This window comes from Saccostrea echinata, unplaced genomic scaffold (assembly GCF_033153115.1).
Source record: "Saccostrea echinata isolate AGI-Se365-2 ecotype Australia unplaced genomic scaffold, CSIRO_AGI_Sech_v1 ptg000009l, whole genome shotgun sequence".
Taxonomy (NCBI): domain Eukaryota; kingdom Metazoa; phylum Mollusca; class Bivalvia; order Ostreida; family Ostreidae; genus Saccostrea; species Saccostrea echinata.
This window is the reverse complement of record NW_026889758.1, coordinates 12,782,124-12,806,005: the sequence shown is the minus strand read 5'-3', so window position 1 is coordinate 12,806,005 and position 23,882 is coordinate 12,782,124. Positions and strand designations below refer to the sequence as shown.

Genomic DNA, 23,882 nt, shown 5'->3' with positions numbered 1-23,882 from the left:
GTATTGGAGAATAGGATGCTCAAGGGCCTTAATGGTCACCTGAGTATAATACAACCCTGTAAAGAATCCACAGAATGGCAATTTAATTGATAAGTATATAATAAAACAAAATAAACTGTTAAATGCATGAGGATATGTTGCCCTTTAATAAGAGAAATAAGACACTCAAGGATAGAGAAAATGGTTAGTTTGGTACTAGGCAAAAACTCCTAAAGTAGATCTATTCACTTGTAAGTATGTGCCAGGGCACTATTACAAAACTAAAACAACACGAGTACTTGAGCATATATAACAGTATACACATAGTAAATCCAGCACAATGTCTCTACCAGGCATCTCTTTGTCTTGGAATAATATTCAGTATAGAAATACATGTATATGGTATTTTTGTCTCATTTTTATCTCACCTGAGCCAAAGGCTCAAGTGAGCTTTTCTGATCACATTTTGTCTGTTGTCCGTCCGTCCATCTGTACGTCTGTAAACTTTTCACATTTTCGACTTCTTCTCAAGAACCACTGGGCCAAATTCAACCAAACTTGCCACAAAGTATCCTTAGGTGAAGGGGATTCAAGTTTGTTCAAATGAAGGGCCACGCCTTCTTTCAAGGGGAGATAATTAGGAATTAGTGAAAAAATAATGGCATCATTTAAAAATCTTCTTCTCAAGAACCACTGGACCAGGAAAAATGAAACTTATGTGGAAATATCCTCAGGTAATGTAGATTCAAATTTGTTCAAATCATGACCCCCGGGGGTAGGGTGGGGCCACAATGGGAGATCAAAGTTTTACATAGAAATATATAGGAAAATATCTTTAAATATCTTCTTCTTAAGAACAGCAAAGCCATGATTGGTCATATTTATATGGAAGCATCCTCAGGTAGTGTAGATTCAAGTTTGTTCAAATCATGACCCCTGGGGGTAAGATGGGGCCACAATGGGGGATCAAAGTTTTACATAGAAATGTGTATAGGAAAATATCTTTAAAAATCTTCTTCTCAAGATCAGCAAAGCCATGATTGGTCATATTTATATGGAAGTATCTTCAGATAGTGTAGATTCAAGTTTGTTCAAATCATGAACCGTGGGGATAGGGTGGGGCCACAATGGGGGATCAAAGTTTACAGAGGAATATATAGGAAAAAATCTTTTTCTCCAGAACAGAAAAGCCATGATTAGTAAAATTGATATGGAGGCATCCTTGGGTAGTGTAGAATGAAATTTGTTCAAATGAGGGACCCCGGGGGTAGGGTGGGGCCACAATGGGGATCAAATTTTTACAATTTTTTGGTCAGCATAGGGCTTATAGTTACCTAGGAATGAACCTTTTCAAAAAAACTTTAATTTGGTCACTCATCCAGAAAATGTAGGTCAGATCCTGCACCTGGAGCAAGTCTGGTATCTTTCATCCCTACATGAATCATTAATGCAAGTTTGGTCAAGGTAGGTGGAATAGACCTACTAAAAATCTTTAACCTGTTCACTCATCTGGACTAGACATCATTGAAATGGTTACCATCTCAAAGGACCCCACTTTTACTTAAGGATATTAGGATGAAAGGGCCTTCTAAAGGACTGTATTTAGACCTTGACCTTGACTAAATCTCTACCCATGGACACTTTTTAGGTGAAATATGAGCCAAATGGGGCCAAGATGAGAGAAAATATGCACATACAGGTCTGCTATGCCCTTGACCTCTGACAAGAACTAGGTTCAAGGTCACTACACACCTTCAATCTATGAGCAGTGTTTGAGTGAAGTATGAGTCAGATAGGACCAAGGAGAGAGAAAATACACTATGAACAAAGATTTATGCTGACTTCTGATAAAGAACAATTCTTCAAGGTCACTGCACACCCTCTACTCACAAGCAATCAATGGGTGAGGTTTGAGCCAGACTAGGCTAAGGGGAAAATATGCTCTGAACAAAGATCTTACACAAAGATGTTTTTGTTACCTTGACCTTTGATCAAGAAAATAAGTTCAAGGTCACTACATACCCTCTACTAACAAGCAGTCAATAGGTAAAGTATGGCCAGAGAGAAAAATATGCTTATTCCAATGATTATTTTGAACTTGACCTCTGCCCTAGAAACTTGGTTCAAGGTCACTGTATACCCTTAACCCAAACACCCTATTGGTGAAAAAAATGAGCCAAACTGAACCAAAGGAAAGAAAGTATGCTCGTGAAAACAATTTTCCTCAGATATCTGCTCTGACCTTGAATTATTTAGAAAATTGGTTCAAGGTCACTCATCTTTAGCCCACAAGCACTCTATGGGAGAAGTATGAATCAGACAGGGCAAAAAGAAAATATGCTCTGGACAAGGATTTTACTTCAAGATCTGCTATGACCTTAACCTTTTATTTATACACTTGGTTCAAGGTCACTCATCCTTAACCCAGAAGCACTCTGTGGGTTGAAGCACGAGCCAGATAAGGCAAAGGGGAGAGAAAGTATGCTCTGGACAAGGATTTTACATTGAGATCTTTTAAGACCTTGACCCTTTATCTAGAAAATTGGTTCAATGGTCATTGCACACCATTTATGCACAGACACTGTTTGAGTGAAGTTTGAGCAAGATTGAGCCAAGGGGAGAGAATATGCTCCAAAGATATTAAATTACATAGAGGTGTTTTTAACCATAAACATTGGTTCCAGTCACTGCACACCCTTTATACATATATCACTCTTATTATGGTTGACATATGAGCCAGAATGGGCCAGGGGAAAGAAAATATTCTCTGGACAAATACTAGTATTTGATGGACAGACAGATGGATAACTATAGGGTACCCACATAGTGGGGCCCTAAGAATCATTCACAGTATAATGTAGGTTGGAACCAGCATCCAAAGCATTTCAAATAATGTGCATCCCTAAACGCATCAAACAAGTTAGTTTGGTAACCAGTAGACTAATAGTTATTTTAGAGTGAAACTGCTCCAAAAACTTTCACTTGATCACTCATCTGGAAAATGTAGGTCTGATCCACATCAGAAACAAGACTGGTAGTGTGCATCCCTAGATGCATCGATCAGGTTTGGCTTATACTTACCGGTACTTTAAAATTATCCTCATATCAGAGCCTCAGGGGTTCCAAGTCCAGTCATGACCATGGGACTCATGACAAACATCATTCATTTTTTTATGGTCTGACTGCAGCAACATCTTTTGATAAAATTACAAATTGTGACTGTTTTCCTCATCTCTTGATAAATTATATTAAGCCTTTTGGTACAAAACCACTTGTAACACATACATTGAGGAATCAACTAATTTCTTTCTGTTCAGATTTATGTCAACTTCGAAATCTGATTAGTGCATCTCAGTGGATGAAGCTGGCCCTAAACAAGAGGCTCATGGGCAACAATGCAAACCTGAGTCACTTTGGCCCAGCTGTTCTCAATCAGCAGAGTTTTTTCCACTATATACATGTATTCCTATGTAAAATTTTGATTGCCCATCCTACACCCAGGGGCCATGATTTGAACAAAATTGAATCTACACTACCAGAGGATGCTTCCATATAAATAAGACTAATCACAACTTTGCTGTTCTTGAGAAGGTTTTTAAAATATTTTCCTATAAATTCCTATTTTAAAATATATATGATCACTATTGTGGCTCTATCTTACCCCCGGGGTTCAAGATTTCAAAAACTTGAATTTAAACTGCCCGAGGATACTTCCACATTTTAAATAGGATTCTTCATGGCTGAGCTGTTCTTAAGAGGTCAGTTTAAAAATTTTTCCTATATATTCCCATGTTAAACTTTGGTTATTGTGGCCCCACCCTACCCCCAGAGGCCATGATTTAAACAAAATGGAATCTACACTACCAGAGGATGCTTCCATGTTTCAAATTTTCTGGTCCAGTGCTTCTTGCGACAATTTTTCCTATATACTTCAATGTAAAACTTTGATCTCCTATTGTGGCCCCACCCTACCCCCAGTGGCCATGATTTGAACAATTCACAATCTACACTAACTCATGAAGATTCACATAAGTTTCATCTTTTCTGGCCCTGCAGGTCTAGAGAAGCTTTTTAAAGATTTTTCCTGTATACTTCAACGCTAAACTTTGATTCCCTATTGTGGAACAATTTAGAATTTACACTACCTCAGGAGGTAAATATGTCATCTTTTCTGGTTAAGTGGTTTTTGTGAAAGATTTTCTGACCCCACCCATTTTTTTCTTATCTACCATCGGAAGAGAATTTGTCTCTTCATTTGAACAATTCAAAATTCCCTTAAATCGAGGATGAAATCTTAGAATTCCCTTAAATCGAGGATGCTTTGAGCTAAAAAAAAAAAAATTGTTTTAGCTCACCTGAGCTGAAGGCTAAGGCTCAAATGAGCTTTTCTGATTGAAGGCTGTCTCTTGTCCATCCGTCATGTGTTGTCTGTAAACTTTTCACATTTTTGACCTGAACCACTAAGGCAATTTCAACCAAACTTGCCACAAAGCATCCTTGGATGAAGAGGATTTAAGTTTGTTCAAATGATGGGCCACACCCTCTTTTTTAAAAAGAGATAATGAAGAGTTAGTGAAAATTTAATGGCATCTTTTAAAAATCTTCTCTTTAACCACTGGGCCAGAAAAGACGAAACTTATGTGAATGCTTCAGATTCAAGTTTCTTCACCTCAGGTAGTGTAAATTCAAGTTTGTTCAAATCATAACCCCTGGGGCTAGGGTAGGGCCACATTAAGCAATCAAAGTTTCATATAGGAATATATAAGATATTCTAAATCCTCAAGAACAAACCCATGATTAGTAATATTTATATGGCAGCATCCTCAAGTAGTGTAGATTCAATTTTATTCAATCCATGACCCCTGTGAGTTGGGTGGGGCCACAATGTGATCAAAATTTTACATAGGAATATATAGGTAAAATAAAATCTGCTGGTGAACAGCAGGGCCATAGTAACTCAGAAAAGCAATGCTGGTGAACAGCAGGGCCATAGTAACTCAGAAAAGCAATAAGGCCAATAGGCCTCTTGTTTAGAGGTCCCATTGCCAAGAGTACACTCGGGAACCTAATATTGTGGGGAAGCATGTGTCCAAAAGCTTTAACCTGGGAAGCCACTCCAAGGGTATTACATATTAAAGTTCTCCAATTTCCCATTTTTTGTTGAGGTGAGCTAAAAAGCCTTCCCTACAAACTACTATACCTGCAAATGAATCTTGGGTGTAATTAAACCAAGTTCAGAATACACGTTTATAAATGTGTATACAGTAAAACACACTTCTAGCGAAGTGCCAGGGACGGACAATTTTGCTTTGTTATAAACGTAATTTGTTATATCCGTTAAGTTCTAAATACTATTCAAAACCAAGGGAAATGAAAATAACTTCGTTATAAGCATAAATTCATCATAAGCTTGTTCACTATAAGTGTGTTTTACTGTAATTGAAACTTTTCTTCTGCAATCCATATTTGTTATGAATCATGTCCCTTGGCATATTACTTCATAAATTCTCCATTGTTTTATCAGGTCTGTGGTGAGATCACCATGCTTTATGTTCTGCATTGAACTAATGATTATTCCTTTTTAGTCTCTTTCTCTACTGATGCATGAAATATAATAGAAAGCAATCTTTCATACAAAAACGCAAGCGGGATACATTTCAACAATTTTATTAAATTTTCTCAAGACATCCTCTCTGTATAAACCTCGTCATGACATCACACCGCCTCAACCTGCAGAAAGAAACAAGATTTAGATACCAATGTCTTAAATTAACACTGCAGATTTTTGCATACATGAATATGATACATCACACTTCTTATGGCTATCTAAAACAGCTTCTGATCAATCAAAACCTTCAAAGAACTTTTGTAAGGGTGGTCATCCCCCCCCCCCCCCAAATTAACTGTATTTTAAGATTTCAATGAATAATTCTTCCCAAAATAGATGAAAAGGGCAGCTTTAACAAGAGGCCCATCGACCACAATGCTCACCTGAGCCATTCTTTTAAAAGGTGAATTCAATGTAACAAATGAAGACGTTTCAAGTTTTATTCATGAAATTTGGGTCAAAAAAGATGTAAAGAACCAAACCGAAAAACCTGAAACCAAACTGAAAATTAACTGAACCAACCCAACGCAAAAATTTTTTGGAATAACAGCCCTAATGTACAATACTTGAGAATGCATCCATATTAATATGACTAATCATGGCTTTGCTGTTCTTTTCTAATTCTTTGTTATCTCCCCTTGAAAGAGGGTGTGGCCCTTCATTTGAACATTTGAATCCCCTTCACCCAAAGCGAGTTTGGCCAAGTGGTTCTTGGGGAAAAATTCGAAAATGTGAAAAGTTTACAGACAGACAAACAAAATGTGATCAGTAAAAACTCACTTGAGCTTTCAGCTCAGGTGAGCTAAAAACTGTTAGTGTGATATATTACCTCTGTAGGATTTTTCCTTTTATGTCTCCTATCTAAATGTGACATCTTGGAATAGAATCTGAACACTCTCTTTTAGTAGTAAAATAACCCTGAAAAATAAGGACACTTCACTGAACATACTTTGTCATGAAACCTTGTAATACTTTGATATACATGTATTTCTTTTCCGAGAGAGATAAGATAGAATGATCTGTTTGAAATATCTCTAATCCAATCCTCTTACATCTAATTTGTATAAAAGAATTGAACATTTACCTCAATACATTTTCAAAACTTAATTTTTGGTGATCAAGATTGCTACATTATGCTTTTGACTAAAAATGAAAAATTGTGGAATTTGAAATTATTCTGATTTAACTAGGGATTAGAATATAAACACCAACGATTCAAAGGGTACATAGAGCGAAATTACTGTAATTACCTGATTTACTTCTTCTGCTAGCCCCAAGTTTGTGTTCCAATGCAGTTGAACATAATCCAGAACTTCAGTCTAAAATAATATGCATAGTATGTTGAAAGATTGGTAGACAATGGTCTGAATTTCAATTTTTAAAGGATTTTTGTTTCATTATTTTTTGTTAATATCTAAAAATATGGAATATTAAGATTTATATTATACTTATCAAAGAAACCAATTCCATCAACAAAATCACACAGAAAGAAAATGTACCACCATTACTGAGACATATTATAACAAAGTAATGCCTCTGAAATCCCAAAGCTGAACAATGGAATAAACCTTCATATTGCCTTGGAAAAGGGCAATAACTCTGCATTCTTGGACATCTGCCAAAAATAATATCTGTACTGAAAATATCATGAATTAACAAAAACAAATACTTTATCACAAAGAAATACCCCTCCAGCCTAGAGCTTCTTTTATCACATCTCCCACAATGTCTGACAACTATACAATATTTGAAATCGAAAAAATGCTGAAGTATTTTCAGCACATGAAAGAATCTCATAATACAGTAATTGATAAAACTGAAAAAATCCCACAGCCCATATTAAGTTACTGTAATATCCAGCCAATAAAACGATACATTTACCTGTACAAAAATCTTACACAAACCAACTCCATTCAGAGATCGTCAAGCCTGAAACTGGATCAGCATTTCTCCCCAAACATTGGTACACCTGGAACCTCACAATCAAAGATACCCAGGTAACTTACAATGGCTTCTGACTCAAGACATCTGGTTTGGGTTTCCTAGCACTACAAATCTCAATGTAGTTCTCAGACAAACAGCTCTCAATTTGTCAACTCATCTCTTAAGAAAAACAATCTACAAACTAATTAGATTAATAACTAAACTAAATGTACATATGACTTACATCTTCCCTTGTCAATATCACATTACAGGATTTTTCTTTACACTAAGAAAACTTATACTGGGGTCATGCATAGTAAATTATACAAATATACCATCAAAAACAGTGTTGGCCAAAATTATTTTATTTTTCATATTTTTACTTTAAAAAATCTGCTCATGTGTCAAGGTACCATTTTCAGAAATTCACACATGGGAAACAAAGATAGAATAGACATCCCCTACTAAATACCAGGATCTAAGAAAGATCAATCTTGCTGAACAAATCTTCTTATTCATGGATTTTTAATCATCTTTCATCTCCATTTTTCTTTTTTAAAATAAACAGTTAAATGCAACTAAAATGCTGAAGTTTAAAATTTCAGTTACTCCTGTGTGTAAAATCTGTAAACAAAACAAATCCACAATTACTCCTGAGAAAAGAACAAAGAGAAAATATATTGGAATTGTAACTTCTTCCAAGAAATGTTCTTTATGTGGATGACAAAAATTTCAACAAAGAATTAAAAGCACACACAAACTACACTTATTGAATAAAATACTAGTAACTCTTGTCTTAGGTATGAAGACTTTATTTGTGGTCCACTGCTTCAATATTATAAAAGACGACAACAGTAAATGGTTCAAATGATTCTCCAACAAGTCTGCCCATATGAGATACAGCATAAAATTGTCACCTCATGTCATTTCTTATAAAAATCATGATGAAATATTCCAATGGATGAGGATAAAACAAAAGGACAACACAGATCCACACTAAGATATATATACAGTATTCAGGTGTTCTTGTGACTGGTCAACACAAAAACTAGGCAACACCTTCCAATGACAAAAACTAGGAAAAAAAGTGATGTGAACCCCAATTCTGTACAACACAAGTGGATCAAGAGTCAACAACAATACCATTTGTGATCAACGGTACATTTTGACATCCACTTCTCTTCCATCAATACGGGATCTGTTCATCAGAGCTAGCAAAACATTAAAGAAAATGTACATAGGAATTGAAATTTCAACATTAGATATTGCTCTGACATTACACAACAAGGTAAACTTGACTACATGTATGCATTATTTTCATCAACATTTAAAACCTTGGATTAGCCAGGCACCACTGTAGAAATATCAGGAACACTTAAAAAAACAAAGGTAATCAAAGATTGCAAGCTCAGCTAAAAAAAAAAAATTATCTATAAGTAAGGCAAAGTCTCATACCAAACAAATGTTCTGACCGGTAGGGAGAACACATGAATTTAATCTACGCTACATGAAAGAGTGCAGAAATTGTTTTGATTAAAAATTTAACACTCTGTATCAAACTAAAGAGAACCTTATGAAGTTTTTCTTCCTCAAATTAAAGAACCGTTTTGAAAATTTTTAACGTGAAAAACATAATACTGAACCAATCTAGTATACAAACTACTCGGCTGCGTAATACAAGACTGCGTACACATCATCGATTGTTTACTTCCGGAAATGTCATATTAATTCGGACCCAGTGACATTCGGACAATTCAAAAAGGTTTCTTGACTAGCGGTTACTGATTATTCCATTACAGTGTAAAAGAAAAAAAAATGTGCAGATATCTTTTTCACGTTTTTTTTTTTAAATGTTAATATTAAATTATAAAAAAAAAATCTAATTTGGTATCAAAGCCCTACATAAAATTTCAACATGCAGTTATGAAATATAAATGAATTTATATATGAAATATGTAAAATAATGAAGTTTAGTATTTGACCCCGTCTTTCAGTACTGTATCAGTACTTTGATTCTGTTTACTAAATACCCCATCTACACAAGTTGGTCCACTTAAGATTTATGGATCCTTGAAAATGGATCTGATCCAAAAACAATTACTATTCAATTACCCCGCAAATGTAGGTCAGATCCAGCTTCCTACATGTAGTAGTGAGCATCCCTAGTAACATGCATCATCAATGCAAGTTCAGTCACCATGAAGGCTTATAGTTGCTTGGGAATTGACCAGTGATAAATATTATCCTGTTTATTCACCTGGAAAATAAAGATCAGATCCAGCATCAGAAACAAGTCTGTAGTGTGCATCCCTATATACTTCATTCATGCAAGTTTGATCCAGGTAATGATTACTTGGAGATGAACCCACTTTAATACATTTCAAATCCAGCATCCAAAGCAGGTCTGGTAGTGTGCATCTTCCATGCCACTTTGGTCCAGGAAGGGCTTACAATTACATATACTTGCAAATGAAATTTCTTCAAAAACATTAGCTTATTCACTCATCCAAAAAATGTAAGTCAGATCCAGCATTCAAAGCAAGTCTGTATGCATTCATAGATGTATCATCCATGCAACTTTGGTCCAGGTGGGACTCACAGTTATTTGAAAATAAACCTGCTCCAAAAATTTAAACATGTTCATTCATCCAGAAAATGTAGGTAAGATCCAGCAATCTGAGCCAGTTTGGAAGTATGCATCCTCAGATGCATCATCAAAGCAAGTTTGGTGACCATTGAGCTTATACTTACTTGGGAATGAACCTGCTCTAAAAACATTTACCTAGTTACTTGGAAAAAGTAGGTCAGATCCAGAACCCACAACCCATCTGGAAGAGTTTTTCTAGATGCATCATCTATGCAAGTTTGGTCACTAAAGGGCTTCTGGTTCTGCTCAAAAAACTTTCACCTGTTCACTCATGCAAAAAATGTAGGTCAGATCCTGCACTCAAAGTCAGTCTAGTACTGTGCATCCTATACATCATCCATGCAAGTTTTGTCACCAAAGGGCTTATAGTTAGGGAAATGAAACCTGCTCCAAGAACTTTAACCTGGTCTCTCATCCAGGAAATATGGATCAGATCCTGTATCTGAAGAATGCCAGATAATGTAGGAGACTTGCTCCTAAACTTGGACGCTAATGGCTTGTTGACTTTGTCAAGGTGAGCTAAAAATAAAGGATACAAATTGCTCTCTGTGCATCATCAGGGTTTCCAAAGCGCACCAAGCCCCATCCAGCAGATCTACCATTCTCCATCTTGATTTCAGCAAACCTTACATCAGCTGTGTTCAAAAGAATTTTTGATACAACTATGCATACGGATCATATTCAATACAAGGAGTATAACAATTGATCAAAAAGTAACTGGAAAAAGTTAATTATATGTCATTTCTGATAGACAGTTGATCTTCTGAATGTCAATACTTACCAACAGCCTTGAATTTTTCTTTCAGATCTTGCCATTTCAAAGAGTATGGAAGCTGAAAAAATTGCAAATTATCATTTACACATGTATGTACTAGAAAAGGAAACCATGCAAGTTTGGTTCAGGTAGGGCTTATAGTTACTTGGGAATGGACCTGCTCCAAAAACTTTAACCCAGTCAATAATCTGGAAAATGTAGGTCAGATCCAGCATCCAAAGCAAGTCTGGTAGTGTCCATTCCTAGATGCATCATCCAAGCAAGTTTGGTCCAGGTAGGACTTATAGTTACTTGGGAATGGACTTGCTCCTAAAACTTTAACCAGGATGCCGACGCTAACACTGACGCCTTGGGTATAGCATAAGCTCATCTTGACTTTGTCAAGGGGAGCTAAAAATGAATTTACTTGCTAACAATTCACGAAGTATATGAACTACAATGCTTCACATGTCCTTAAAAATTATCAAACACTTAATTTGTTTCTTAAATATCTCTTCACATAAATGTATCAAGAATAAACATACTGTAGGTTGCCTTACATTTCTTACACAGACAGTGCAATTGTCTGGGCGAGTGGAACGGTCACTATCCCGGCTATCTCGACCCCTGCTGCTGCCTCCACGGTCAGAGTACGAAGATGATAGCCCACTTCCTCCATAGTTAGAGCTGCTTCCTCCCAGTCCAAGCCCACTTCCCAAATTGTCCATCATGTTGCTGCTGAAGCTGTTCCCACTCAGACTATTGCTACTAAGACTGCTCAGGCCCATGCGATTGTCTCCCAAACCACCAAGTGAGTTACCAAAATTGCCCCCCATTCCTCCTGAGCCCATACCAGAGTTAAAGTCATTAAGTCCACCAGAAAGGCCCATTCCTGACAGACCAGAATTCCCCAATCCACCCAATCCAACATTAGATCCAGCCCCCATGTTTCCTCCTCCTAGACCAAGGCCAGACAGATTACCACCCATTGAACCCACAGATCCACCACCCAAGGAAGATCCCATACCCATCCCACTATCCATGTTGCCAAGCCCTCCAACTGAAGACATGCCTGAGCCCATCCCTCCTCCTCCTCCTCCCCCAAGGTTGCCCATCCCCATTCCTGATCCTACAAAAATAAAGAAGTATATTTGATGCTATCAACACACACACACACCCTCACACACACATTTTCAACTTGGGGGAACTCTTTCATATACATTTTCAACATTTTTTTTTAACCAGATCAACTGCTCTTACAATGCACTACTACCTTGGGAGTTTTGAATTGGTGTTCCTCCTAAACCAAGTCCCATGCCAATCGACCTCAATCCAGCTACAATGAAAAAGAGCAAAGTTTAGTAAATCAAAGGTTTAAAATAGTAATGAATAATACAACAATTTTTTTTTAACTGAGGGATTACCAGGTAAGGGTATATCAGGTCCTTTCTTGGCTGCTGTGCTGTCCATTTTCACTCTCATAGGACGATCATACAAAGTCTGATTATTGAACATAGCTGTGAAACCGTTAAGGATTACACTTGGTTGCTGTTCTCCAATATTAAACATTAACATTTTCCATAGTATGGTCTAATACGAATTCGTCAAGAAATACCTGTTCTTTTATTTTTAACCTTTGGACTTTAACTTCAGCATCTAATTAAGCCCAAGGAAAAAATAAGTTTGTTTATAGTAACCTGACTGACCCTAATTTCATTTACTGACTATTTTTTGTTGATTTTTGGAGGTCAAAAGTTCACTTTTTAGTAGGTCACTTCTTAGTAGCAATTTTTAGGGCTGTTGGGTAGATTGTAAAAAAAAAAAAAAATTTATGGCTAGAGGAAGAATGCCTTAAACTGTCTATAAAAAATGTATTTCAAAGTTATGCATTTATCATTTATGTAAAAAATATTTTTTAAAAAAGACTGAAATTCTACCTACTGACTCTACTTTTATTAGTAAACAAACAGATTTTTTTTTCATAGGCCTTATAAAAAAAAAGCATTATCTTATGTTTACATCCTTTCCAATACACTAAGTTAAGTTTCACTTTTTTTTTATAGAGAGGATACATATTGCTTGTAGGGCCTCCAGCTGAGTGTCAAAGCTTACAGTAGCCATGCCTCTACTTTTGCCATCTTTGGACTGCATCACCTCAACTCTCTGCACATTTCCAGCCAACTTAAACACATCTTTCAATTTCTTCCATGTTACTTTGTAATCAATCTTTTAAAACAAAAACCTTTATATATATATATATATATATATATATATATATATATATATATATATATATATATATATATATATATATATATATATATATATATATATATATATATATATATATATATATGTACTGAAAAAAATAAAATATATATAATTTCCTTATGAAAATGATCAATCGCTATACATATACATGTACTTACATTGGATACAAGTGCTATGTTCACTTACATTGGATACAAATACTGTGTTTGTGACCGGTCCATCAACACCAAGCTGCTGGAGAAGCTGTGGGGTAATACCAGGGCCTCCCCCTCCCATATTACCCATCATACCTCCACCTCCACCCATATTTCCCATCATTCCCATTCCTCCTCCCATGCTTCCACCACCCATCATCCCGGATCCACCTCCACGTCCTCCGCCCATGTTCTGGTTTTGATCACTTTCACGTTCCTATAATACAGAAATTATACATGTAAGATTTCAATAAATCAAAAGGCCATGGTAAATTTTTAATTTTAAACCATTTGATAAATAGCAAACCTCCTCTATATAAATTCTACAATCCTTATTGAATTCAACGTCAAGAAAATGTTTCCTTCTTCTCAGTGAAACAAAAGCTTTACCTCTCTGACAACAATGTTTCTGTCCTTCATCTTGTATCTGTGCATTGTTTCTATTGCCTTCCTAGCTGTGTCCTTATCTTTAAACTCAATAATTCTACAGAGAAAATTTCAAAACATTACTATGAAAAATGAATCAAATCATGGATTTCTTAAACAAATAAATTTGTCCAATAGCAGGGAAAGTAGTTTTAACCAAAAGACTTTTATTCAATACAATATTATCAATGTACCGTTAGTATAAAATACAGTTAACTTATTGCATACTATTAATTAATGCAATTTGCTTTACCATTCTATTAAAAGCTTCAAGAAATTATATGCATGAAAAATGTAAAACACATAAATGTGCAGAATAAATGAAATGAAGATACTTACCCTGACCCACGTGATTTTCCATCTGGTGTTTCAAACATTTCAACATACTGAACCTCTCCAACTATAAAAATACAAAAGTAAAAATGTAAAAAATTTTCAATTTCTACAAGTCAAATATGGATTCATGAGATCTAAATGTTATTAGCCATTGATTCATCAATTTTTATGAATATGTGAAAATCGATTTATAATAGAAATGAATTAAAATCTGCATTTTTAGCTAGTGCAACTCTCCAAACTTCATTAAAAAAATTCACTTTGAGTGTCAGTGTTTACCTTCTTTCCTGAAAATGTCTTTGATGTCCTGCCATTTCATTTCATATGGTACATTGCTGATAATAACTCTCTTTGAGATAAGGTTTATTCGACGAGCTCTGTCTCGGTGTCTTTCATGTGATCGAGATCTTGACCTGGAACGTCTCACCGGGGAGCGAGATCTTGATCGAGATGTTGATTCACGATGTCTAAAAATAAAACAAGAGTTAATAATAATCTTAAGTTTATATCTAGAATCTCTTTTTAAAAATGGCTTCAGACATTGAAGATATAAAATTGATAATGTGATTCTGGGATATATCAAACCTGGATTTTTCCATGCTATCCAAGTCATCATCATATTGCTGCATATCATTATTGTCCCATCTGAATGATAAGAATAGTGCTGTTGAAAAATTTGCAGGAATTCACACTAACTTCGAATCAGAAAAATTTTGCATCAGTCATTACTGGAAGTCTTACAACCTCTTCAATCATCATCCCAACTTTTTACACTAATATACAGGGTTGGCCGGGAAATACCAGTAGTGGGAATTACCAGTGGTAAATACCGGTATTTCCCGTTCCGGGAAATACTACAAATTTTCTCTAAACTGGGAAATATTGGGAAATACTACATTGTTAAACTTTTTATTTCTTTAATTCATTCAATTTTATACAAAATTCAGAAATAAAATAAATATAGAAATGGATAATGAATAATATTGAATATGTCTCAAACTGAATTTAACATAATTATTCAGAATCCAGGTCCCCCACCCATAAGGATGCATTCTGAAGCTGTTCACATTTCCTTGGCTGTATATTAAAAAACAAAACAGAAGTTTTCCAATTCAAGTTTCTTTTCAGTTTTGTAAAATTATCAAGTTTATTAATTATAAACCCAAGAACAAAACACACTTGTTTTAATTTTTCTATAAACACTGTAGTTATTATAATCAATGATTATCATGTTGTTTTAACAAATTGCTCTGGACAGTTTTGTGCTCCTGTTTGAGATATAGTTTCCTTGAGTAGAACTGAAAAGCCTCTTCTTAGGTTTGATATTTACACCACACTCTACATTTAACAATGTTCTTAGAACCTTCTTTGGTTACATAAAAACCTAATAGGGATCTTTGGGTTCATTAAATGGAAGTTTATAGACTGATTACATCTGACTCAAACATGAAACAAATAAAACAAATGACACTCATGATCAGTATATGAATATACTGTGTTAAGAATTACTTGGACACCAGAAATTTTCAAATCAGAGACAGTGATACCAGGTAGATATCTTAGCCAATAAGGTGTTCTACATGTCAATACCCCCACAAATATATTAAAATTATGAAATACAAGGTATTTCTTTTTTCCCAGTATTTCCCGGGAAATATCAGTAATTCCCGGTAATTACCAGTATTTCCCACCCTCCTGGGAAATATGAGTATTTCCCGGTTTTTTGCCAACCCTGCTCATATAGGCATATCCTAATTACGTACATGTACAGTTGAACTTTGGTATTTGAACACTGATATCTCGAATACCATGGATATGTCAAAGGGATTTGAAAGTCCAATCCCCTTATTCTTTCAGTATTTAACCCTGGATATCTTGAATCCTCGGATATCTCGAAGTTTTTCCTCGATCCCATTGAGTTTGAGATAACTAGGTTTGACTGTAGTTATTTTTGCATCTTCACCACGTTTACAGCAACAAGAGAAGTAACAACTGTCAACTACATCGTCTATAAAAGTAATGTATCTTTTTTTCTTAAAAAATTAAGGAATATTTTTTAGTTTTGTGTGGGTTATTGGTGTGTAAATTACACAGACTTGTCACGCAGGCATATTTCATGAAGCGCACTAGTGCCTCAATATCTCTAAACATCTCTAATTAGTCTAAACATAAAGATTTGAGGTGGTGAGTTAGTAGTTAGAATTATCTATTAAGCTGTGTCTCGCGACAAGTCCTCACCATTGTTTAATACATCCCATATAGATGCAATGAAGCAAGTCGTCGCAGATCTGCTTCAAAATGATTTTGAAAAATACGAAAGGAGTTGCCCTGAAAATAACTGCCAAATTAATCAAAACAAACCTTTTCGACTGTATATGCCTTTTAACTTATAAAATAATCCATATAAAGATGGAAATTCAATTCATTTTCTCAACGTTTTTTCTCGCTTTGAATTTAAATGCCATGTTGACACTCGGAACTCTCTGGATTGTTTATAAGAAATGCACTCAGAGATATCTCCCGTGTTTTCTTTGCTACATTGCCAATACAGGGATTGAATTCTATCGTTAAACCGGGTTCGCTGGACAATATCATTTTAATGATAAAATATTCCATCTAGCGAGTCAGTGGAATAGGTAACGGGATGTTTCGCACCTATGCATGGTTCGCCCCACGATGTTTCGCGCCCATTCTGTTTCGCGCTGAGATGGTTCGCCCCATGATGTTTCACTCCAAGTACATAAATGTGCTGAGTTTTAGATCATTTAACAAAATTTAAGATTCTAAATATATGTAAATATAGATATTTTTGGAACATTTTTTTTTTTAATTTAAGAAGATTATATTTGAAGCAAATTATTTATGTCTGTGTTTGAAGTATACATACATAGCATAATTATGAATTATTATAACACCGTGATAATTACGTATAAGTAGATAAATATAATACCGCCATCTAATTAAGTAATTATTGGGAACACTTCTAGTATACCGGTCCCTATAAATATGGCGCTAAAATAGGTGCCGCCGAAGGCGGTGTACAATATAATACGATCGCGTGAGCGATCGACAAAATCGATAAAAAAGGCCACAAATCGCAAAATTGAGCCAAAAATCGTGTTCCTTGTGAAAAATTGGGTTTAAAAAACTGGTTTTTAAACACAGTTTTTTAAATGAGAATTAAAAGGTTTTGTAAAATAACGTACTTGTTTAGTAGATAAAACTCCATTTTGCGTTGTTTAGGAATGTGGTCACATGATCAGCTTTTGACGTAATCTCATAAATATTCATGACGTGCGTCACTTGTGTTTTGACGTAATGAAGACTTATGAAGAAGTAGTTGATAGGACTCAAAGTGAAATGCTACTAAAATTGCAAGATTTTTGTGAGAAATGCAGGGATTTAACAAGTGATAACTAATTACTAGTAATTGGTTGATTGAATTGTGCATCACCATTGATTTGAAAGAAAAAATATTCTGAATATGGACATTAGGAGGTTAGGATATCGAGCTAAGTAAACGGTAAGTCGCTTTTACCAATTACTTGCCAAAACTTAGCGCACAATATCGGGCACGTTTCAACATTAGACCAAGGCTAATTCATCCAAGTTTCGCAAAAAACTTTCCTGTTCTTCCGGTTCTTTGTAAGCAAAAATTGTATTAATAACTTCAATAAGCCCAAAGTGATATAGATGCGAGCATGGGTGAATGTAAAACAGTTACAATATCCGAGCTATTTATATTCTAACCCTAATCCGTAGGTCGCATACAGTGCCATATTTAATTAACGGTTTGTTTAAGTTTTGCATGTTTCATGCTTTACTCCTATAAGATGGTATATCGGCACGGTTCGACATTAGGCTGATTCATGCAAGTTTTTGGTCACAAAAGGCACTTGGCAGTGCCTTTTGTAAGCAAAAATTACATGAATTAGCCCGAAGTCAGGAAGATTAAAGAGTGGATTTATAAAACAGTTCCAATCTTAAAACAATATACCCTAACCCTAATCACTCGATCGAATGCGTTTTGTTGAAGCGAGGGGAAAATGGCGGTTTGTTTACATTCTGCATAGCAACGGCAAGGGAAATAACTGCTCATGCGCAATCGCGTGATTCTGGGGACCGGCATACTAGAAACTTCCCAATTATTGTTGGCTTGGACAACCCACACATCAACTTAAATTCTCACCTTTTGATCTCCAACTTATTACAATTAAATCCTCATTGAAACACTGTTGAATTGTTGAACAGACACACTGAGCAAACGGGCACCGTATGATCCGTTAACTATAGCAGTGCATGTTATTAAGTCAAGAATTTGAGCACACAAAATATTTATATCATATTTAATAAAAAATTTAAAACGGATGAAAATGTGATGAAATATTAAAATAAAACGTGAGATGTTTCGCACCCAAATTGGCACGAATCATCCTGGCGCGAACCATCTCAGTGCGAAACAGAATCGGCGCGAAACATCCCAGATTCGTAGAATAGTTCAATACAGAAAAATAAATTGAAAACAATGTTGAAGTTCTAACTATTCCGGAGTAAGCCCTTGTGATTCCAGGGGTTGAAACATACGGTAGCCCGATGCCCAGGGCTAGTCATTTTAAGACTCGGGCTAGCTAATTCAATTGTAACGATAGTCCGTCGGACTAGCAGAATGGAAAAAAAATTCTCGTCAGTTCACTTTCTCTTTTCTATGTAGACTGGTTTCTTTTGCCTGAGAATTATTTTGTTTCTGTCACCAAAGCATTTGAAGCTTTAACTTGTTACGTTTTCATTTTGCATGAAAAAAATTGTTGGGCTAGTTAGTCTGAGGTTTGGGCTAGTAAATTTTTACTGATCAGTAGCCCCTGGTCTAGTGGGATTTCCAGGAAAATTTCAACCCCACTCTGGATTCTGCAAAATTACAGAATATCAATATATCGAATAATATTCCGTAAGTATTTTTAAAATATTAGAGAGCTACCATTATTCCAAGTACAGGTCTCAAAACTTAGTCTTTTGGCTGTCAAACTACATAATTTAATGCCAAAAATGGCTATTTAAACATCCGCTTTCTGCATGTTTTGTGAACGTAAAACCTTACATCCCTTGTTTAAGATTAGCAGTTCGAATAGATAGCGTCATGAAACTGCCAAAATAGCGGCACGGGGAAATATAAAAGGCTTTTATTTCTTACCCCATACTGTTCTGTTCTTGATCTGACATTGCTTTTATACAAAAATCAAAACAACTGTTTCTCTAAAAGTAAAATGCTTTCAATAATGTGAAATGGCGTCTACCACGTGACCCTTGAGTAGCATTGTAAGTCGAAAACGGAATTGTGCATTCCGAATTCTTAGATTCCGAGAGAAGTTGTCCATATATATATTATAGGGGGGGGGGGGGGAGAGAAAAAAAGTGGCGGTGGTTAAAAGATTGGTCAAATTAAAAGGCGGATCCAAAAATTTTCAAAGGGATTGGGAGGTTCATTTCCACAAAAGAAAATCTTTTTCTCACCCTCTCTCCCTCCCTTCCTTTTTTAAAAATATTTTACTATATAAATTTGAATAATTGTAAAAAAAAAAAAAAAAAAAAAAAAAAATCCCGGGGGGTGGGGGTGGGGGGTGTCGAAACCCCACCCTCTTATAATCTTCTTATGTGTCGAGTGTCATTACCTTAGTTACTTGTTATTTTCTGAAATTTAATACAGTCCTATAGGAAGCAATTTCAGTTTTTGGGGGGGGGGGGGGGGGCACAGCCATACATTTTTCAATTGACAGTTGAGGGGGCACTACCAAAAAAATTCCTGACAAGCAAAAAAAAAATTATTAAAAAAAAAAAAAAGGTCATCAGACGTTTTTATTGAGGGAGCACAAGCATATAGTATCTATGTTTACTATAGTAATCTATATATCGGAAAAATTATTGGGGGCACGCCCCCCCCCCCCCTACGGCCATGTAATATTTGAAAAAGGGGCTTCAGCCAGGACTTCAATCACTATGCACAGATCACTTCCATTTTCTTTTCCTGGTTTTTAAAAATAAGCATTGGTAACTAAATAGGACATATAAAAGGGAAATTATATTTCTATATATAAAAAAAAAAAAAATAAATAAATTTTTGTCCTTGGAAGCAAATGCTTCGAACTATTTATGAGATCGTTTTAAAGACTTCGAATTACCCAGGATCATATCAAGAAACTTGAACAAAAAGTTATACTGAGAAAAAATCAAACAAACCAAATTTACATGAAGAAAACACACACACACACACACACACACACACACACACACACACACACACACACAACTTGCACTAAACCTCTGACATATATAACCTGTACACACATGAGCACATTAAGCATGGTTGCAAGTGAAATAAAATCACGATATATTGGAAGAAAAAATATGATTTTTTTTTTTTTGCTTTATATAATATCACATTGTTTTTTTTATTATTATTATTAATTTCTAACTGACTGACTTACTCCGACTTCAGTTTGGAAGGGGGGGGGGGGGCAAATATTTTCAGTCTGGTGGGACAGTACCAAAAATATAAAAGGTCATCAGACGTTATTATTGAGGGGACACAAGTATATATAGTTGCTGTTTTCTATACCGACTCACTTATATTTTGTCAAAAATTTAACATTCTGATTTTAAACAAAATACTCCGAAGTTCATATTAAAAAATACTTGAGTTTCTGCAGGCATGCTATCGAAGCCATCTTAGGACTAAGACATATCTTAAGAGATATCTTAGTCCTAAGTGAGGCCATTGAATCTGTCCTAACTTAAGACATGTCTTAGAATTTCTCCTAAAGTTAAGACATTGCAAGACCCGTCCTAACATGAACTTTGGAGACTCCAAACTTTGTGCAATCGTTCATTTCTTATCAGACATGTAGTATTGGGGGAGGGGGGGGGCAATGCGGATCTTCCTATTACTCCCCCCCCCAAAAAAAACTTTTACAAAAAAGTTTCTTCTACCCCCCCCCCCCAATAAATATATCGAGTTTAGAGGTTTTCCTTTTTTTGTGCCTCTCAGAGTTAATCAGGAACTTTTTCTTTTTTTTGTTTGTACGTTTATTATACGGTTGTACATTTTAGTTACAATCTGTTACTCTGCCCACCCCCTTCCCTCCAACTTTGAAAAACACCGAGTGCTTCGTTCCTACCTATGTATAAATAATTGTCCAATAGTAATTTGCCGTACTATTATGATATTTCTTCTTAGCAATTAAGAAATTAAATTGACTTGATTTAAATTTGGAGTTAGTGGTCACAATTCCAAAATTATTTAAGTTATACTTCGAAAAAGTTGGGATTGCTTTGATGGTTCTTAAAATGCGTTAAAACCTAAAGCTATACTAAAGCTGTACTAGTTATTATTCAGTCGAAGATCACGAATGAATGAGAATAGCACTAACCAGCACGGGATATAGCGGGACACAGTAACTTGAAGAGGTCACCACCAAGGGCTATTCATGCTCGCTGTACCTTATATGAAATGGAGGAGGTTCTATACCGCGTCAAAAGCTATCTTACTAGTAAGATAGTAAGATAGCTTTTGACGGGGTATAGAGGCAGTATTTCCCTGTCTAGACTCTGTCCGCTACATTGCTCACCCAAGCTAAGTTAATATCCGACGGGTTTATTTCTTAGTTTGTTAATTATATAAAATTTATTTATCTAATTTGCTTTGCAAGTATTAATATTGAAATGAGAATTTTTACAAACTTATCTTTTAAACTCTTTCAAAATGTATATTTTCATATTTTCTTCATTATTTATTTATTTATTTAGAGAGAGAGATAGAGAGAGTTGTCCCTTTAATAAATTTATTAATTTAAATAAGAAAGCGTTTTTAGAAGTAGACAATTGTTCTATGACTACTTCTATCTAATTCAATTTTTTACAAGTTATTAAAAAAATTGTAAGTCCCAATAATTATTTTTTTAATTTTATTATATAACTATAATTATTATAAACATAATCTGTGATGTTACAATATTTAAGATTTGTCTAAAGAATCTCGTAAGTCTATCCTAGTTAGTACATTCCTAAGAGAGCTTCTATGTCGATCTTAAGAACTCTCTTAGGACCATCCTAAGTTTTGTCTTAAGATATCTCTTAAGTCATATCTTAGGACTATTCTTATGACACTTTCGATAGCATGCCTTCTGCAGGTCTTCCAGCAATCTGTTGGTATTCTAATGGAAACTAACTGTGCTACCTATAATTAACCGACCTGTTTTTACATTCCTTTTCAAGAACTTTTACAAGAAAAGAAGAAAACACTTGCTGTACGTTGCCTTCAATCAGTATTTAGATACATGTATATCGACGCCGTTTATCAATTAACAATATAAAGATATTACATTTTTTAGGGTAATATGTTAAATTGTTATTCCGCGAAAACAGCAGTGGTTTTCAGCTAGGGGAAACAATATTACCCTAGATAAACATGTAATATTCTTTTTTATTATTCTGAATATCTTTTAGAATGCATTTAAAAGAAACTGTCACGGTGAAACGTCTGCGCAGTGAACAATTTTTATATACTGTTACCCGTTGTCATGCATTTTCAACCGTTGTTAGGTAATGTTACCAGGAGGGCGTGGTTTAAGCACGCGGAAGGTTAATAGTACTTTTTTAACACATGTTTCTAAACCAATCTTTGACTTATACCAATAGTTACTATCATTTATGTGTCGACTCGATATACAGGCCCATAGAACGCGGGGAGGGGGCAGTCCCCTCACTTTTTTTTCTGTGTATAGTATTTTGCTATAGTAAATTTTCATCATTTAGATGCTGGTCCCCCCCCCCCCACTTTTTGATGTTATAAGGTCGAACACTGGCAAATTCCAGGATTTGATTATTTTTAACAGTTTCATGTTCATTATTCACTGCTCGTTTAGATTTATTTCTTTGTATGCTTACAAATGCATGAACTAAATATAAGCTTCTTTTTTTTTTAAATTTTAAAAACCTGTAGATACAGTTCATTTAAAGTGAAGAAAAATGTCATATCCGGAAAAAGAGAAATATGTGCCTCAATAGTATTTAGGAAGAAATCTTAAAAAAATAGACCGAAATTTTCAGCTACAGGTACTAGATTTACCGCCTATCAATCGTAAGTTTCCGTGATTTTCCATGTATGGTGATGTATATAAAATTTCGAGAGAAAAAAACCATGATAACTTGACACTATAGTAGATTTTTTTTGTCATATGCCATTTTGAATGTGTAAAATACGGACTCATGAACGTGAACATGTCAAACAAGATAAACAATTTTCGATCTAACAAATTGTGAATTTACATGCCTGGATTTTTGAACACGATTACCCTTCATACATAAGGAGTTTATGCCTCACGGTTGATTCAATATACGAAAGATCATGCTCTACGTACGAAAAATTTCAAAAACGAGGCAAGCTATATCAACAAACAAGTCGATTAAACAAGAATATCAGCAGTCTCATTTAAAGTCATCATTTTTTAAAGTACAATGACCTTATCAGCAAATACAATCTATATCGTTAAGTCAAATGCTGACTGACGTTTTTCATACTAATTGTTACATCATTATTTACTTATATATAATTATTATACTCATATATGTATTTATTTTTTTACGGACTTTTCCCGATCATGACAAAGAGCACATGGCGGGTGTGACCAGTCGGCAGGGGATGTTCACTCCTTCATGGCACCTGATCCCACCTCTAATGATTTAGAGGTCCGT

At 35.1% G+C, this 23,882-nt stretch overlaps 1 protein-coding gene across 3 annotated transcripts; it reads right to left on the bottom strand.

Moving 5' to 3' along the window:
• Positions 1–5,630: 5,630 nt before the first annotated feature.
• On the bottom strand, positions 5,631–19,418 carry LOC133181798 (myelin expression factor 2-like). 3 transcript variants are annotated; one of them, XR_009720495.1, is made up of 16 exons: positions 19,327–19,418; positions 14,724–14,783; positions 14,418–14,605; positions 14,142–14,202; positions 13,767–13,860; positions 13,369–13,593; positions 12,984–13,137; positions 12,336–12,428; positions 12,182–12,247; positions 11,472–12,040; positions 10,939–10,990; positions 10,694–10,792; positions 8,654–8,721; positions 6,838–6,906; positions 6,417–6,505; positions 5,631–5,709 (listed from the first exon to the last, which is right to left on the bottom strand). XR_009720495.1 is itself a non-coding variant. In XM_061316399.1 (13 exons), exons 1-13 carry the CDS (start codon positions 19,353–19,355, stop codon positions 8,663–8,665), a joined length of 1,749 nt encoding a protein of 582 aa, XP_061172383.1. In that variant the 5' UTR covers positions 19,356–19,418; the 3' UTR covers positions 8,191–8,662. The 3 variants fall into 3 exon arrangements, 2 of the variants coding, with proteins under 2 accessions (XP_061172383.1, XP_061172384.1); XM_061316399.1 differs by lacking the exons at positions 5,631–5,709; positions 6,417–6,505; positions 6,838–6,906 and having other exon boundaries at positions 8,191–8,721; XM_061316400.1 differs by lacking the exons at positions 5,631–5,709; positions 6,417–6,505; positions 6,838–6,906 and having other exon boundaries at positions 8,191–8,721; positions 12,185–12,247.
• Positions 19,419–23,882: the final 4,464 nt, after the last annotated feature.

Bases quoted from the DNA above. Each gene is read 5' to 3' on its own strand.
- LOC133181798 (XM_061316399.1), bottom strand. From the start codon at position 19,355: ATGTCAGATCAAGAACAGAACAGTATGGG. The intron at 14,606-14,723 runs GTTTGATATATC...TTTTATTTTTAG, and splicing joins GATAGCATGGAAAAATCCAG to ACATCGTGAATCAACATCTC. The intron at 10,793-10,938 runs GTAAGTATTGAC...TTTTGAACACAG, and splicing joins AGAAAAATTCAAGGCTGTTG to CTGATGTAAGGTTTGCTGAA.